The sequence below is a fragment of the Oreochromis niloticus genome, linkage group LG4, assembly GCF_001858045.2.
Source record: "Oreochromis niloticus isolate F11D_XX linkage group LG4, O_niloticus_UMD_NMBU, whole genome shotgun sequence".
NCBI lineage: Eukaryota > Metazoa > Chordata > Actinopteri > Cichliformes > Cichlidae > Oreochromis > Oreochromis niloticus.
The window spans coordinates 960,741-979,402 of NC_031969.2; the positions used below are offsets into that span (position 1 = coordinate 960,741).

Below are 18,662 nucleotides of genomic sequence, written 5' to 3' on the forward strand. Positions count from 1 at the left end.
TTTACAACCAGGCATTTTAGTGCAACATAAACTGGTTCTTTTGCAAAACTTTGATAAAGCTTGGAGTGAGCCATAATGATGGAATGGCTAAATCTAGAGGTTAGTAGACATTTTTTCATCTTAATGATAATGGTTAGATGGGGTGACTGTAGCTCAGGTGGTAGAGCAGGTCATCTACTAATCGGAAGGTTGGTGGTTCGATTCCTGGCTTCCCCTAGTCTGCATGCCAGATATTCTTGGGCAAGATATTAACCCCAAATTGCTCTCCGATGCATCCATCGGAGTGTGTGTGTGAATGTTACTTAGAAAGCACCTAGAACAATGTGCTTGGGTGAATGCACAAGTTGTGTAGAGTGCTCAGAAGAGTAGAAAAGTGCTATATAAGAACCAGTCCATTTACCATTAGACTGACTCACTAATTTCCACCTTACATAGAAGGGATTGGAAAATCAGCTATTTAACCCACATAATATATTTAATCCTTGTTGGCAACACCAAAACAATCACAGCAAAACCAGTAATTAGTAATGGCTCCCATTTATGCGTGAGGAATCACTGGACTTTGCTGTCCTGTGATGTTTAGCTAATGTATTAGCACCTTAACGAAGCCTGTGCAGCAGCAGGAGCTCCACACCAGACAGTGGCTGCAGCCAGGTGCTCTTGGCTCTTACGGGCTAAGAGCAAGGAAAATGTCTGAAACTAATAAGCGAGTTAAGAATGATAACAAGAAAGAGCTAAGAAACCCCTTACGTGAGGTTTATAAGTGTTCCAACTTAACTCGTAAGATCCATTACAAAGTTGTTCAGTTAAGGTGGTTAGCTAATTGTCTGCTGGATGCAAATTATATGCAAATTACCGTCAAGACTCAGCAGAAGCCCCGCCTTTCATCCCCTCCCACACTGGCCAAAACAGCGACACATGATTAAAACAGTCATTGATTAAACTGAAAAACAGATAGAAAAAAGCAAAAAAAACAATTGTGAAAGTAAAAAGAAAAAAATAACTGCAAATGTAAAACAACAGAAATAAAACACAAATTTGTGTTTATTAAATGTCAGCCTTTCCTTTTTCAGTTTCATTTTTCTTTTATCTCAATATTTTTCTATACCAATGTTGTTGTTTTTTCAGTTTCCTTCCTGATTTCATACAACAGCTCTTAATTAATTGGTTACAGTTGCAGTTCCCACCTCCCACCAGTAGTTGGAGATCCAACCCAGTCCGGCTTGGCTGCTGAACTATCCGCCAGACATTTATGTCTTCATGCTACAATCCTACCCCCCCGCCCCCCCGGTCAAAGACACCAATTCTTAAGTGAGATTAACATAAGATGCCTTTGCCCGTGCAAGTGTTTAACTTTCAGGTGAGTTTAAAATGCTATTTAAAATGTTTGTTTGTTTTGGGGTTTTTTTATGTAGCCAAGACTGCTGGAAACTCTGCCACCTTAGCTAGCGTTTAGCAGGCTAGGTTAGCTTTGAATTTGTAGTTACGGTTGTCATAGTTAAAAATCACAATTACAGACCACTTACGCAGTAGTTGTTTATTGTGTTTAATAGGCATGTACTAGGCGCCATAACTGTGTAAAACACAATCCATTTATCTCTTTTACATGTTAAGAGTTACAGCGAAGGAACAGCTAATGTGTAAGACATCTAGAGGTAATTTCTGATTAGTGCAATGCCATATTGCACTATTGAGGAGTGGCCCTTAAAATGTCACGAAGCATCTTAAAATGCACATTCCTGGCAGCCCTTCTACGTAAAACTGATATAAAGCTTTATGGAGAGGAGCAGAACTCAAGGATTACAAGTCACTGAAGGCCTCGGTTAGCTAACAACATTTACAGCTATGGTGTTAACGCACCTAAATGATAAAACGATGCGTGACGCTCGCGGTTTGCTTTAAAGTGAGCCACAGACATGGCAAGTTTCAGTCTTTGTATAACACAGCACTTGGAGTACACTGAAGAACCACTTGTGTTTATGGTCATAGCCTTAAGCTAACGGAAGTATACCTAATATCCTGTTGTTGGCAGCTTGTCATGCTCGTTCGCTCCGGATAGCAGTTACTAGCACCATATGTAGACATCGCAATTATTACATATGTAAGAAGTATCCGTTGTCAAGAATAGCTTAATTTCAACGTCAATAAACTCCAGAATATACCGTCTTTCACTGTATCACTTTGCTAGCGCCAAGCTAATGCTAAATGCCTGTTGTTTATGTCAGGAACCCGTCCATCCTAAGCATGATTTTTGTGTCTTGTTCTCTGCCAGGCCCATGTAAGGTTGTTCATGGCAATGGAAAAAACGACAAAACCACAAAACAAATCATTTGCTATTCATAACTCATAATGTTGAACTGGGTATTTCAGAATAGTCAGGATTTCTAGAAAATGGCACAATTGTAAGAAAATAGCTTAAAATTTCAATTTGGGTATCTCAAATTTTCGAGTTACTAAGTTGAGATTTAGAGTTAGTTCTGTCAATCAGGAAGCAATATGAAGGTACATTATTTCTTTACTTACCGGAAAGAGAAGGCATCAGCTGTTCAACAGCTGGACATGGATACATTGTTTCAATAGCTTTTTTGCAGTTATCTTTTGTGAGAAGGCATTCATAGCTGAAGCTCAATAATAAAAACCTTTTATTGAGCCATAGCCAAACCACTGATGTGCAGTGACGTGCTGTAATGCTCAAAGCTTGTAAAATCAAGTTAAGCTCAGCAAGTGTTTGAGCTGTCACTTGAGAAAGCGTCATGCCAAAACCAAAAGAAAACAGTTTACATTTGAGAAAAATAGTTGTTGGTGCTCATGAAGCAGGAGATGGATATACAACATTATCAGTGTTTTCAAGTGTCAAAAACTTAAGTGAGAAATACCATCAAGTAATTCAAAGTTGGCTACAAAGTTCAGAACAAGAATAGCAGAGGTAGGAAGCCAAAGATTTAAAAGACTCTGGAAAGAGAATGATTGTCTAACAATACCAGTGAATGATTTAGCCAAGTCCGGAATTGTAGTCTCAAAGAAGACGATCACTAGAACACTGCAAAGAAATTAACTTTAAGGTTGCAGACCAAGAAAAATGTCACTTCTACAGACGATGTTTCTTCTGTAGACAAAGACTACGCATACTACTTGTTGGGATACTAGGATTTTATACTTGATGCTGATACGCAGGAAGATACTTGATCCTCAGTACCATTTTGGTTACCAGAGGGAAGATTTTGACCTCACCCTGCAACAACAAAAGCAATCGCGAACAAGTCAAAATGTTGATTTGTTAAATCTCAACTAATTTTCTCTGACTGGCCTGGACAGATTTTTGACTTTAATATCACTGAAAATCTGCTGGAGGCACTTAAAAAAATTGCCATTGAACAATGGTCTGGGATTGCTTGGGAGGTGTGTTGAAAACAAATGACTGCAGGCTGTTATCCAGCACCACTTATTCTACTGTGACCACTTATTCTACTGAACATATTGCATATCCATTATAGGACATTGTTTCCTGTACAGTTACTCTGACATAGTAAACTACCAGTAGGAGTTTAAGCACCAGTGAACTATTGATGAAAAGCCCTTTGAAGAGAGGGCTTCCTGATGTAAATTACGCATTATCTAGTCCCAAGATCAGGTCTGTTGTTGAAACTAACAAAACTATGCATCTGATCTATTTCCAAGGGGTCTGTGGAGCCCATGCAGATTGATGCAGATCCCCAGGAGGACCAGCAGAATGCTCCAGACACCAACTATATTGTGGAGAACCCCACACTGGTATTGTCTCACAAACTGTTACATATATCCCATTTTCTCTTATTTTATTTGTAATGTTTCATGGGACGCAGATTCCTGCTGCTAATTGATTCTTGTTTCTGTTAACTCCTCTGGGTGTGACTGAACGAAAGGTTAGCTAAAATCCTTGTACATGCGGAGCTATATCATCCATTGATGAAAGTGTTACCTGACTGTTTAATCGGACCAGTTCTGACATGTTTTTGAACAGATGTTACACTCCTTGTCTGTGCAGGATCTGGAGCAGTATGCGACCAGTTATAGTGGATTAATGCGCATTGAGAGACTGCAGTTCATTGCTGAGCACTGCCCTCAGCTCCGAGTGGAGGCCCTGAAGATGGCGCTCACCTTTGTTCAGAGGACCTTCAATGTTGACACTTACGAAGAGATTCACCGCAAACTCACAGAGGCCACACGGTATTCTTTCTAGTCATCTCCCAGCAATTGGGTGCTTCCTTTTGGACAGAGCTGTTTTTTTTAACAAGACATTCCCAAATCCTTAAATCCTTAAATCCTGCGTTGTAACACAGGTTGGTGTAGCAAAGAACAGCATGATTCAAACAGTGCAAACAAAGACTTAGGTGTTGTATATCACATGTGCTTCATTATGGATAAGCAAAACAGCATTGCTGCATTAAAAACTAGGCTTAGAAAGTCTTAACTCCCAGCCTGCAAATTGTTCAATTTCTAGATTTGTAAATATTTCTGTGTGATTTTTTTTTTTTTCTTTCTTTCTCCTGGGCTCCACCTATAGGGAAGTGCAGGGTGTGCCAGATACAGTTCCTGAAGGAGGGGTTGTTCCTCCTCCCCTGGACTCAGCTTGGGCTGAATCGACCAGAAAAAAGGCTCTGCTTAAACTGGAGAAACTAGATACTGATCTTAAGAACTACAAGGGCAACTCCATCAAAGAGAGCATCAGGTGTGGTTGCAGAAGCATTACTGTTAGTCTAAAGTTTAAGCTTAAGACCAACTGAACATTGAATAAGATCAGTAGTCCAGCTAAGAAGCAGAGGAAGAGGTGCTGTCTGTCTTTTTTTGCTGGAACAATAATAAATACATACAAAACTAGTGAGGGTCAACGTTTTTTGATGAGCAAATTGGTCATTTTCACATAACATTGTTTTTGTGGATGTCTGCCGTCTTCTCATCTTCCATCCTTTCTCTCCAGGAGAGGCCATGATGACCTGGGGGACCATTATCTGGACTGTGGTGACCTCAGTAATGCTCTGAAGTGCTACTCTCGAGCCAGAGACTACTGCACCAGTGCTAAGCATGTCATTAACATGTGCCTGAATGTCATCAAGGTATAGCAGGAAGGAAGCACAGTGCTCTGCTGCCGCAGTCACTGTTTCCATTGACACAATTGTCCAGGGATTATTAGCCTTATCACAATTCTTATTACAATTGAGAGATGAAGTTTATATTGAACTTAGAAACCTGGTTCTGTTAAACTCTGCACATCAGAAAAGTATATGAATATTTGCCCAAGGTGTTTCACTTTACTGAAATCTGTGTGCACATCAGCACTTCCAGACTTTCTCCCAGATATAGTACCCAGTACACAGACCTATATGTACTGGGAACTATATAACTTAAAGACTGAATTGTGCCAAGACACTTTCAATGTCACTGTAGTTTTCTACAGATAGCACTTCAGCCAATTAACAGAATTCAAAAACCTGGAAAAGTTGTTAAACACAACAGAATCTTTTGGGTTGTTTTTGCTTGTTTGTTTGTTTTTTTTTTTTTTTACAGACGTTGAGTTGTCTGATTAAGCACGTGAGTAAACAAAGTCTTTGTGATGTAAATTGTGTGTCCACAGGTTAGTGTTTACCTCCAGAACTGGTCGCACGTGCTGAGCTACGTCAATAAGGCAGAGTCCACACCAGAAATTGCAGAGGTGAGCACAGTTTACATACCTCAGCATCTCTTTTGTTTTATATATTGTGTCCACCCTTTTATGAAGAGTAATAAAATATTTATATTAAATTTCTTCTTTTTGCTCTCCTCCCCCCTAAAAGCAAAGAGGAGAGCGAGATAGTCAAAATCAAGCTGTCCTCACCAAATTAAAGTGTGCTGCAGGTGAGTGTGTGTGTGCGATTTTGAAGAGGTTGCTTTCTGTTAACCAATATTGGTCTTGTATTTATGAAGTTTGGAAATATGTGACCTGATTTCCAGTATATTGTTCATCTTGCTTGTTGGTGCATCAGGATTGGCGGAGTTGGCCTCTCGAAAATACAAGCCAGCTGCCAAGTGCTTCCTGCAGGCTTCCTTTGACCACTGTGACTGTCCAGAGGTGAGCTTGTCAATGAAAACTGAAGATGTAACATGCAACATGCACTGGGTGTTGCACTAAAGCATTAGCATCTCAGATTTAAAAAAAAGAAAAAAAAAAGGAATATCACCCACATGTCTTGTATCCTCTTTCATTTGTAACCATGTATTAGTAACTTACATGGTAACATGTACACCTCAGACAGTGTGTTTGGATCTTAAAAATGTAACACATAGTATGAACATCTATGCATGAGTCTAATTGCTGGGAGAAATATCATTATGTGTATTCCCTGCAGCTCCTGTCGCCCAGTAATGTAGCTGTGTATGGGGGCTTGTGTGCTTTGGCCACGTTTGACAGACAGGAGCTTCAGCGTAACGTCATCTCCAGCAGGTAGGCTGGTGTACAAATGTTTCTTGGATAGAAATCAGTTCTAGTGGTGGACAGCAATGCATGCTAATACTTTGTATCTTTTTTTTTTTTTTTCTTTTTTTTTTTCTTCCTAGCTCCTTTAAGTTATTTCTAGAGTTGGAACCTCAAATTCGTGACATCATCTTCAAGTTCTACGAGTCTAAATACGCATCCTGTCTCAAGCTACTGGATGAAATGAAGGTTAGCGCATGAAAATTTTTAAACTAACAAAAAAACTGGCCATTGTTTGGGTCCTGGGCCTCATCTGGTCCTTTAGTTGTCCCTTACTGGCCTTTTAGAAGTCAGTGGGCTAGAATTCAAATGTATAAAGGTATACATCATGCAAGTTCTGGTAGCACAAATTACTCTGTTTAAGGATTGAATTTTGAGTCTCCATTACAAGACTAAACATACAGAGAAATACAAGAACTTCACTCACTAGGCCTGTGGCCTGTGTAGAGCCGAGGAAGCCTGTGTCATGACCCATATCTTTCCTCAGAATATCACTTGACCAAAGATAAACGAGGCCCTGTTTGAGCTGATGAAAAGACACGGGAAGTACCTTTTTGTATACACTGGATCTGAGGTGCTTCTGAGGATCATAATGAGCTTGGAAGGAGATTGTAAGCACATTATGGAGCAACCAAAAAGGTGAAAAATATCAGCAGTTTGGGAGCATTTTGATATGCTATTGCTTAATAATAACAGAGATCTTCTCAAAGATGGTTAGAGGTGTATGTGTGTATATTATACAGCACTTCGTATAGCTATTCTACAACTGACACATCATTACGTTTGCATATCCACTGGTATGTGGTCCACATCTATTATCACAGCACATGTGAATGACCAGCACATGTCAGTACTTCCAAATAAGCAGTTGCTTGGTGTGATCTTCCTTTAGGCAAATAACTGTCCAGAAATGTTCAACAGGCTTCATCACACTATCACTACAAACACACAACACTAACTAATTCTCTGAATTTATCAAAGTGTGCTTGGAGGAATATGAGAATGGGCCCCTCTCCTCTCCAAGATAGACTGAGGACAGTGCAGGAAATCTGGAGCTGTGGTTGAAAAACAAAGCAGACCCTAGTAATGGACGAGAGCTGTGATATTTATGCAACAGGCCAGTTACTCAGATTTGTTAATGAACTTTGAAATGAACTCGGAGCTGAAAATAATTTGAGTTTTGTACTGTATAAAACAACAGGATGCGTTGTGTATATCAGTGCTAAAAATGAACCATGTTGTTGATGAGGAACTGTAGCTCATGAGGTGAAGCAGGTCATCTAAACGTGCTACTAATCCTTTGATCGCTGGTTGCTTCTGTCTGCATACCAAATATCTTTGAACAGGATATTAACCCCCAAGTTGCTCTCCGATGCATCTATCGCACAGTGAATGTTAGATAGAAAGCATTTGAGTGGTTGAATGAGGCATGTGTCATAAAGCGCTTTGAGTACTCAGGCAGGGTAGAAAACCGCTAAGAACCAGTCCATTTCAAATAGTTTACTTTATCAGGGTAAGAGCACTGAGTCACAGACGTGTAACACATGGTGATGTAGGCTACTACACAGCTGTCAGCTGGCTTTGCCTGTGCAAAGTACTAAAGGGTAGGAAACCTAAGAACCAAAATTGAGAGTCTTCTGAAGAGAGAGGTGGGGATATTTCAGAGCTCTCAGATGCAGAATGGAAGGCTCAGACATTGTACCTGACTTTTATGCATTTGTTTAAGCCCAAAAAGAAAAGAGAAACATAAATTAATAGTGACCAGAACTGAGTTCAGCTTGTTGATGTGGCCTCCTCACTTTCTAATGTGGCCAGTAGAGAAAATGAACTGCCCACCCCTGAAGTAACACTACACATGCATCAAAGGAGGGTGTGTGCTCCCGTTGTCACATAATGTGAGCGCACACACACACACACACAGAAAGTGCAGTATATGATTGTGCTGTTTCTTGCAGGATAACCTCCTGTTGGACATGTACCTGGCACCACATGTCAAGACACTGTACAGTCAGATCAGGAACAGAGCCCTGATTCAGGTGAGAGATACTGCATACACACTGACCGTGCATAGCATAATCAAGTTGCTGCTGATTCTTTGGGGGGAAAACAAAACAGGGTGTATAAATAGTAGCCGTGGCAGGATGAAGCCCCCTCCATAAGATAGATCTGCCCCCTGCTTTGGTGTAGTGCTGCCACCTTTATCCAATAGTAACACATTACATCCTACCATCACTGGCTTCAAAAAAACAAAGCAAAAACAAGGGAATATGTATATTTCAGACAACAAATGGTCACATAAAATATTAGGTATTTTAAAGTTTTACTAGTTTCACTTGTCTGTCATAATGACTGTCACTGTTAATGGATTTACGCAGTTTTGAATATCTGAGTACTGGATGAATATTAAGGGGAATCTGTTTCATCTGCAGTTATTGTGACTTGATGGTGGCAGTGTTGTCTCACAGTTTGATTGTCTAAATCCAGTCAGCAGTACTGTGCTGTGTGTGTTTGGCTTGTGGTAACACGATGACTAGGGCTGCCACAAACGATTATTTTGATAGTCGACTAGTCACCGATTATTTTTGCGATTAGTCGACTAATCAGATCATGCATCCATTGGACGTAAAATGTACACCTGAAAATATGTTAAACGTTTATTTTGTGACCCAGAAAGAATAATAATTGTAATATTAAAACTAACTAGCTGCCGCCATTGTTGACAACTGCGCTGGGCCGCGCTATGAATTCTGGAACACAGTTTCTTCTTCTTCGGGGTTTAACGGCAGCTGGCATCCTTGTACATGCAGTGCTGCCATCTTCTGTTTCAGTCCGTTATTACACTCTTAAATACTACTACTTATTCCTGCGTCTTTTGGGATCTTACAAAGCTTCAAACGACGCGTCGACTATTAAATTAGTCGTCGACGATTTTAATAGTCGACGTAATCGTGACTAGTCGACTAATCGTGGCAGCCCTAACGATGACACTGCAGCTGCTCACAGGTTTAGTGAAGTGTTGTGATCTATAAATGAAGATGATAGTGTTGGTTACAAGGAAGCATCTCATATACATGTAATACTGTTCAACATGCACAGGCATTTCTGAGAAAGATGATTGACCAAACTAATGTAAATCACTGTAAATCTTTGTACTGGAAACTTTTTCAAGTGTCATTTTTTTTGAGCACTGATATTTTTCTTGTGTGTGGGTTTTCTGTTTTTTCCTCCTCCCAGTATTTCAGCCCCTACGTGTCAGCAGACATGACCAAGATGGCTCAGGCGTTCAACACAACAGTAACCGCTCTGGAGGACGAGCTCACCCAGCTCATACTGGAGGGTCTCATTAATGCACGTATCGACTCCCACAGCAAGGTGAAAACGCTGCACACATCAAACCGTTGCCATAGGTCCTTTGTTGTTTGAACCCTAACAAACTGGGGCTCTGACCTGCCCATAGATTCTGTATGCGAGGGATGTCGACCAAAGGAGCACCACATTTGAGAAGTCTCTTCATATGGGCAAAGAGTTCCAGAGACGAGCCAAAGCCATGATTCTCCGAGCTGCTGTGCTGCGCAACCAGATTCACATCAAGGTAGAGACGTTTTCTTCTCTTCACATCGTAGTGAATAACTTTTTTTTTTCTTTTTCAGTTGTTCATAATTTTCTTTGTGTAGAGATAGAGGTTATTATCAAGTCTGACTACAGTAAATTTCATGTGATTTTGTGATTGAGCTTCTTTTTAATGGCATATCTAAATGTATTTGATTGTAAATTAATGAACGGTACAGATTACAGTATTAATATTAACAGAGGGGGGTTCCTAAAATTGGATTGGGTGACTCAGGAGGAGAAAACAGTTTTCTACTGGCATGATACATAGTGCGGGTGGAGTGCTACTGACTTTAACTAAGGATATAGGTGGTTGGTGAAGGAATACTTAATCCCACTGACACGCCTTCCACAATGGAATCACTGAGGTAGTTAAACAACTCCTTAATGGCAGGGAACCTGGGGTGGATGGGACTTGCTCTGAGTTCATTAAGGCCCTTGGAGTATCCTTTCGGGGGGTGCTTCAGGAGTATGGGGTATCTGGCTCATTGCCACCAGCCATTCGGTTCCTCGACAACATTTGCAAGAACTTGGTGAACAATGCTGGCAGTAACTAAGACTAGTTCCTGATGGTTGTTGGACTCTGGGTTTTAATATTCTGTTAAGATTTTTAAAGTCTTCTTTCTTTTTTGAACTTCACCTGTTATTCAAGGTTACAGAGTTTATAGCTATGCTGTTGAACAAGAGTAGTGCCTTACTTGTTTCCTCCTCTTCTCAGTCTCCACCCAGAGAAGGCAGCCAGGGTGAACTCACACCAGCCAACAGTCAGACCAGGATGAGCACCAACATGTGAGGAAGAAGTGAACAGCTGTAGTGCAAAGGGGAAGGTTCACTGTTCTGCAACACACACCACCCCACCCACCGTCTGTGAGCTGAACGCAGAAATGAGATGCAACGTAAAGACAGATATTCTGAAACCATTTCTCTTCTTCTGTCAGGTGACAGGGAGCAAACTTTTTGTTTGTCTGACATGGAGATTCAGACGGAATGAAAATGTGTTTTGAATGAAAGCTCAGCACTTAGGCTGTAAGTTACTGGTAGGAGATGCACTTTGCTCTGCTTACACTTTGAGACCTCATTAATAGAAAGTTTTAAAATAATAAAAAAAAAAACACCCATCCAAACCCATCCAATCTCTGTTTATTTGTGCCCCTTTCTGTTTTTGTCAAAGAATTATCCAACCAACAGCTGGAGCTAGTATCCGTTTTCCACCAGTACTGTGCTGGTGAGGACACAGTTGTCTTTTGGGCTTTTTTGGGGGTGGGTGGGTGGTGTAAACCTGGTACATGGGAATATATTTATGTTGGTTTTTACTGCTATTTCAATGACAGTGTATGAGCTCTGAGATTCAGCTTGAATTAGCTTGAGACAGTCTGCTGAAACAAAGTGAAAAAATAAAACAAAAATACAACTTTGGTTCCTGTTTTCTCTAATATGCACACCAGTTTTATTTGAATTTACCGGTAGTCAGAATTTTGTCTCTTAAGAACTAATTGCCATATGTCCTTGGGCTTCATTGACAGATGGAGCTGGCAATCGTCTACATAGCAATGAAAATATATGCTATATTTTCTAATAGTACTGCCTAAGTGAAACCAAATTGGTCCTAGCACAGAAACCTGTGAAGCTCCACAATTAGTTTTGTGTGTGAAGAGGACTCTCCATTTACATGAACAAATTGTATTCTATTAGGTATGGTTCAAGTGACTGCAGTGCTGTACCTTTAACTAAAAAGGCATGCTCTGATCTCTGTAATAAAATAATACTGTCAGCAGTATTCAGTGCTGTACTGAGGTCTAGCAGGACGAGCACTGTCAGAGGCCACATGACGATCTTTTGTAACTTTCACTAATGACGTTTCTGTTCTGTGATGAGCTCTGAAACCTGACTGAAACTCTGAATAAACTATTCCTCTGCAGATGATCAGTTAGCTGTTTTACCACTACTCTTTCAAGAATTAGAGATGGAAGTAAGGTTGGAGATTGGCCTACAGTTAACTAAGACTAAGGTTATAGTCATGGTCTTTTAAGCAATGGTCTAAATACTGCCACCTTAAATACCTGTAGCATGCAGCCCATTAATAAGAAATAGACTCTGCAGTGAAGCCCCACCAACCCTGACTTGACAATCCAAGTTGATGTAAACATTAGTGAAATTTGTAACACAGGTCTGCAAAAAACATTTTTCAGCTGCATGGGATAGTTTTGGTAAATTCTGTTTTTTTTAGAGTGCTGAATCCAAGAATGATCTCCATTTCCCTCCATCACGTACACTTTTTTTTTTTTTTTTTTTTTTTTTTTTTTTTTGCAAAACATGAGTTTACATTAAAAAAGCACAACAGCAATGAAACAAGTCAATATTGTATTACAATTACCTATGCATAATTTTTCTGAGATTCCTTACCTTTCGCTATGAACAAAATAAACCTGTTGGCACACAATCATCTGAGCTCCTCATACCACCAAACCCACCGTGTGCAAATGTACTGTTTATAGGTTAGGGAAACCTGCAGACAGCTGAGCGTGTAGAAGTCACTTGGATGAGTGACGAAAACGCTACGTCCAGATGAACCAACCTCTTGGAATTTATTTACCTGCATGATTGAGCATACATCCACACATAGAACACAGGACACACATCAGGAATACCTGTTCAGTCAATCAAATTAATTTGATGCTTCGTTCAGTGCGTGGCTCTGTAGCGCGCAGATGTGTTAAACGATGAAAACGCAAGCGTTTCACCCACATTTGCACAGTTTGACGACATTAAACCCCCAGTGTTAAAATAACACTCATAATACAACAGCAACACTGATGATGACTCTGGCACAATTAAACGCACTCGGAGTCTGTTTACACACTGCAAAGAGCAAAGAGGGAGCCAATAAAAATGTACATGGGCCATTAAACTCCTAGCCACAGACCTGAGGGTTGTTAGGCTGGACACTCAATTATTAATATTAATTAATGTCTGCTCAATGTCTGATCATAACATTTGTTTTCAGTAGCACTAAAACTCGGCCCCTATTAACACCAGAAAGCCTTCGAGGGAGACAGAGGAAAGATCATTTTATTATGCCATAGATTTCGTATATATCTTATTTTATTTAAAACCCTTAAAAGGCCCTGGGACCATTTTGGGGCTTTTTTGATTTTCAGTTACAAGCTATTTGCACTGTGTTGAATGGAATATATTTTGAATATTTATTATTTCTCATTAATAAGACAAAATTATTTATATTATTTCTTATTCAATGAATCGTTTGATTACTCAGTTACTAAAATAATCAATAGCTGCAGCTCTACTGTTAAACATTGAATCAGTAAATTTACATTTCAAAATGTAACACTTTGATTCGTGGGCACTGATTCTTAAAATAAAAGCAAAGCTGCTTAAGACTGAATTTCTTTTGTGTTTGAACTTTAATCAATGAGTTCTGTGAATCATTTGTGATTCACTGAACCCGTTTGTTGTTTTGGGTGCCATAACTGCAACTGACCTCTGGTATGATCTGTTTTTGAGGCTTTGAATCAGGAAGAAGCCTCAAATGCTTCATATGGCTTCATCCACTCATCTCTACATGCCTGTGTCACCAGGAACGTTTTAACAGGTATGGTTGAATCTATAAGACATTTTTATGGTTTTAATTTAGATTTATATTCTTTTTTTTATTATCTGTGAATTTAAATGTTTTCATTTTCAATAATTGGGTCCGTTCATTTGAAATCATCATTATTTTTTTTTTTATTATTTTCTATTAAACCTCCCCCAATTTGTAAAATAAATTAATAATGTTTCATTGGTTTAAACATGTATAATGATTACCATGAAATTTCAGCTTTGGTTAGCAAATATTTTTCTAGATCTATATTTACAAAAAAACACAGTTGACCCACTTTCAGGCCATTTTTTTCTGCACACATCGTGCCCCACACATCTAATCTAGTTATAATAATTTTGTTCAATAGATTTGCCCCTTAATTTAGTTTAACCTGAATTATCAGACTTTTCCAGGGCACTAGGTCTCAGAATGGTAGGCAGAGCAGGCCTTAAAAGGGAAAACTAGCACATACAGCAGGTAAAATAAATATCGAAAACATCACTAACTTTCTAAGTAAATATATTTATATAACTGTTACTGACATGAAATTCTCACCAGACGTCATCCAATCCACACATGCAAAGAAATCCAACCATAGATGTCCATGTGTGTGTAATAATCAGAAATGATACAGGGAAAAAGTATCGAACACACTTACTTACTGAAATATATTTAATACATTGTCTTCATCATCAGAATACTTCATTAATCCCTGAGAAAATTATGTGCTCAATGTTGCTCTAAGGTAGTAAGAACAGTAACTGACTAAAACAAATGAAATAATGGAATACATTACAAAGTTACAAGATATAATGAAATAGCTCTAATAGCTACGAATATCTCCAGTTATAAATATCCCAGTATATTGCACAACATTGAGGTGGCCTTCTGTATGTGCTGTCCTCGCCCTGAGTTTTCTAGTTTTCGGAAGCTACACAGCGAGATAACGATGCTCCAATAAACAGACTTATTTTCCTTTTTCATGCTGATTTATTGAAGAATGTCCTCGACTGTTGCCTTCTCTTTGACCATTGTAAAACTGAAAACATACAAAATATTGTATTACCTAACTAACATCGCAAACAAGCTTGTTACACAATTACTGCTAGCTGAAAAGATAAAACGTTCATAACTCCCTTAAACGTACAAATTATCATACCATTTTTAAACAAAACAAAGAGACAATTATTTTTTTATTGTCCCAGGCTCTGGAACAGTCTTCCTCTTAATCTTAGATCTGCAAAAACACTTTTTAAATCGTTACTAAAGACACATTTTGATGGTCTGGCTTTTAACATACATTGACCTAAACCTTAGTTGTTGTTTTAGTTGTTTTATTGACTTATTTTTGTTTTTCTATATTTTACTGCATCATTATTTTGCATTTTATTTATTTTAATGGGATTTTACATTGTTAAGCACTTTGTGCAGCATGGACTGATTGGAAATGTGCTCTGTAAATAAACTTGACCTTGACCTTATCGTCACTTATACTTATGGACAAATCTCATCCAAAGCAACAACATTTTAAGGTCCATATCAGCTTAAAACAGTAATACTTTGGCATTACGTTCAGCCATCTTGGATTTTCCACTTCCTTTATTTTTATTTTTCCAAAGTAATCAAAACAATATTACAAAGCAGCCACCAGAGGGAACTCTGGCAGTTTATAAAACTGTATAGTCCAGTGTAATTTATAAAAGGCAGAACCCTGTACTTTATTTTCTCGGTAGAAGATGTGCAGATAGTAAGGGTGTGCAACTACCACACAGTGGAGTACGCGACTCTCAACCTGCTGCCCCTGCATGCACCATCATAGCCACCATCAGCCTCGTCACTCATAGCTCATGCCCCCCCCTCCGGCTCATGTTTAACAGTCAGCTCAAATACACGCTCATAGTGCTTCATACTCTATTTTCATAGTGTTTCATTGTTTATGTTCATGTGCCTTTTGTAAATAAACTTTGTTCATGCCACTCAGTGCCTCTGTCTTGAATCTGCTTTTGGGTCCACATCACGCTTGGCTTCGGCCGTGACACTTCCTGTAGAGTGCAGTGGAGTTTTTAACCCAGTCCAGTTAATGTTCACTCCAGGGTATTTACAGTCCTCCACATTGACCCCTAGACTGAAAAAGCGGTCACTGGTTTCCTGGTCCTCCTTTAATCTCTATAATCAATTCCTTGGTCTTTGTTATGTTGAGCTGCAGACAAAACTTGACAAAGGAGACCATCACAGCCCGAAACTCCATCTCATCACCCCTACCGATGCATCTCCTTTCCCTGCCCATGAACGACAGAGAAAATTGGACCAAGACCATTTGACGCCCCTGGCTGCACTCAAAAAACTGAAATTGGATGGTTGTTACATTTACAAGAATCTAACTTGTAATTTGAACAAAATAATTTTATGTTTCTGTGGTGAGCATAGTTAAATCATTCACGATGAGCATGAAATTCAACAACTTAAAACTTGTTAAATATATTTTTGTTGAGATGACATGATGTAATCTAGCAAGAGTGGTTAGTTGACGCACTCATGATATCAAAAGATCACGTGAGATTTCAAACCACAGGAAGATCACTGGGGTTGTAAGACGCAGAAAAGCATACACACACCATGTGTATGCTATTGCTATTTATTGTGGTTTAACCTGTCAAGGGCAAAAATATAAGGAAAATTCTCTATCAAGGCTTGTAGTCACAACTTTCCTGCTTTGTGGAGTGACACTGTTGCCTCACAGTAAAACATTCCTCAGTTCAAATCCACCATAAGGCCCCATGTTTGCGTGGGTTCTCTCCAGGTTCTCTGGCTTCCTCCCACGTTCCAAAGACATGCAGTTAGTGGAATTAATTGGTGATTTTAAATTACCCATAAGTGTGACTGTGAGTGCAAATGGTTGTCTGTCTTTCTGTGTTAGCCCTGCGATACACTGGCGACCTGACAGATTGTTGGATCAATTCAATTAAATTCAGTTTGACTTAACTGCCGTAAATAAGTTGATCCATCATTAACTAATTAAGTTGGTCCAATTCAAGTACATGAAGTTCAAATAACAGAACTGCATAATGCTAAAATAAAGCAATTTATTTTTAATCAATAAAAATCCTTTTCATTGTTTTTTTATGTTCATTTAAATTTTTGAGTGTAGTACCTTATAAATCCCTCTCAGAGTGCTAGCTTACTTGTAGTTTGTAGGATATTTAAAAGTAGAATGGGAGGCAGAACCTTCAGAAGCTTTAAGGCCCCTCTTCTGTGGAAACATCTCCCAGTTTGGCTTTGGGTGACACACTGAAAAAAAGGGATTGGCCATCTCTTGGATTTATGTAAGCATCTTGCGTGTATTCAACACAATTGCCTCATGCTTTAAAGTTAAGTGTAACTGTATAGTGTAGAAACTACATTATATGCAGAGAGGGTATATTAAGTTGTTCATATCATGTCTGAAGGAATTAAGTCAATAATATACCAATGTTAAATCTCGCGACACCGCACGTGATTTCATCTTGCGCGCTTTGGATCGTGGTTTGAGGGAGGCATCCATTTCAGTCAAGTCGAGCAGCTGCCTCTAGTTTTGTCGGTATACCAAAAAAAGGAAATTGAATGGTTGTTACGTTTACAAAAGTCTAACTTGTAATTTGTAAAGTGTAACAAAATAATTTTGTGTTTCTATGGTGAATGTAATTAAATCATGTAGTATCTGTATGAAATTCAACAACTTAATTTGTTCTTGTTGAGATGACATGAAATATTCTAGTAAGAGTATTTAGTTGCTGGACTCATGAAATTCACAAGATCACATGAGATTTCAAACTGCAGGAAAAATCACTGGAGTTATAAGAGGCAGACAACTACACACACCACGTGTATGCTATCGCTATTTATTGTGGTCCTGGTTTCAAATGTTAACCAGACTCTGGACTTTGTTGAACATTATGTAATCAAAGGAGCTTGCAAAGAAAAGCGTCTAGACTTCTTTAAGTTGCTTGAAGACATTTCACTTCTCATCCGAGAAGCTTCTTCAGAACTGAAGACGCTTTTCTTTGCAAGCTCCTTTGACTACGATGACCTGGATGACTGAGAACCTTCACAGACAACATTATGTAATATGAAGACAACATGTAGTATTTAAGTGACCAAGTAGTATTGGGGTAAAAGTTAATGAATAGTGTTGGAATAAAATGACAAAATTGTGAAGGATTAAAATATTCCAAGAGCTCAACTTACTTCATCTAAACATTTTTCAGTCACGTTTCATCAACACAAAATGCACAGGTTTACTGAATATGAATAAGTTGTGTTGATTTAACTAAGTTGTTTAAGTTTCCGCCAAAGCAAAACAATTGTGTGCAACCAATGTTCTTTTTTTCAGTGCAGGGGCCCTCTGTAGTTTTAAGATTGGGCTTAAAACGTTGCTTTTTGATAAAGCATATATAGTAAGGACTGGATCAGCTGACCCTGAATCCTCCCTTAATTACACTGCAATTGGCCTAGGCTGTGGCTTCCCTTTGATGCACTTAATATTTCTTCTTTACTCATCTTTTTTCACTATGTGTTTATACACCTCTCTGCATTTAATCTTTAGTTATTATTAATCTCTGGCTCTCTTTCACAGTGTGTCTTTTATCTAGTCTTCATCCCATCACCTCCACCCGGTCGCAGCAGATAGCTGCCCCTCCCTGAATCTGGTGCTGGCGGAGATTTCTTCCTGTTAAAAGTTTTCCTTCCCACTGTTGTCAAATGCTCGCTCAAAGGCCTCCTTTGACTGTTAGGGTTGTATCCTTATTATTGAAGGGTCTTTACCTTATTAGGCACCTTGGGATGACTGTTGTTTTGATTTGGCGTTATATAAATAAAATTGAAAATGAAACGTCATCAGGGGAGGAATGAAGGGGAGAGGGGTAGATTGTTTTTGGTTTAATACAATGGGATGGTTAGCACTGTTGCCTCCAGGTCCTGAATTCAATT

The 18,662-nt window shown here is 39.0% G+C and overlaps 1 protein-coding gene across 2 annotated transcripts; it reads left to right on the forward strand.

Annotated features, from left to right (window-relative positions):
- Positions 1-1,205: 1,205 nt before the first annotated feature.
- Positions 1,206-12,014, forward strand: gps1 (G protein pathway suppressor 1). 2 transcript variants are annotated; one of them, XM_013267847.3, is made up of 14 exons: positions 1,206-1,360; positions 3,679-3,771; positions 4,025-4,206; positions 4,544-4,708; positions 4,958-5,093; positions 5,612-5,689; positions 5,811-5,871; positions 6,000-6,085; positions 6,363-6,457; positions 6,571-6,676; positions 8,443-8,523; positions 9,722-9,859; positions 9,945-10,079; positions 10,815-12,014. In XM_013267847.3, exons 1-14 carry the CDS (start codon positions 1,328-1,330, stop codon positions 10,887-10,889), a joined length of 1,464 nt encoding a protein of 487 aa, XP_013123301.1. In that variant the 5' UTR covers positions 1,206-1,327; the 3' UTR covers positions 10,890-12,014. The 2 variants fall into 2 exon arrangements, with proteins under 2 accessions (XP_013123301.1, XP_025762351.1); XM_025906566.1 differs by lacking the exon at positions 1,206-1,360 and adding an exon at positions 3,058-3,062.
- Positions 12,015-18,662: the final 6,648 nt, after the last annotated feature.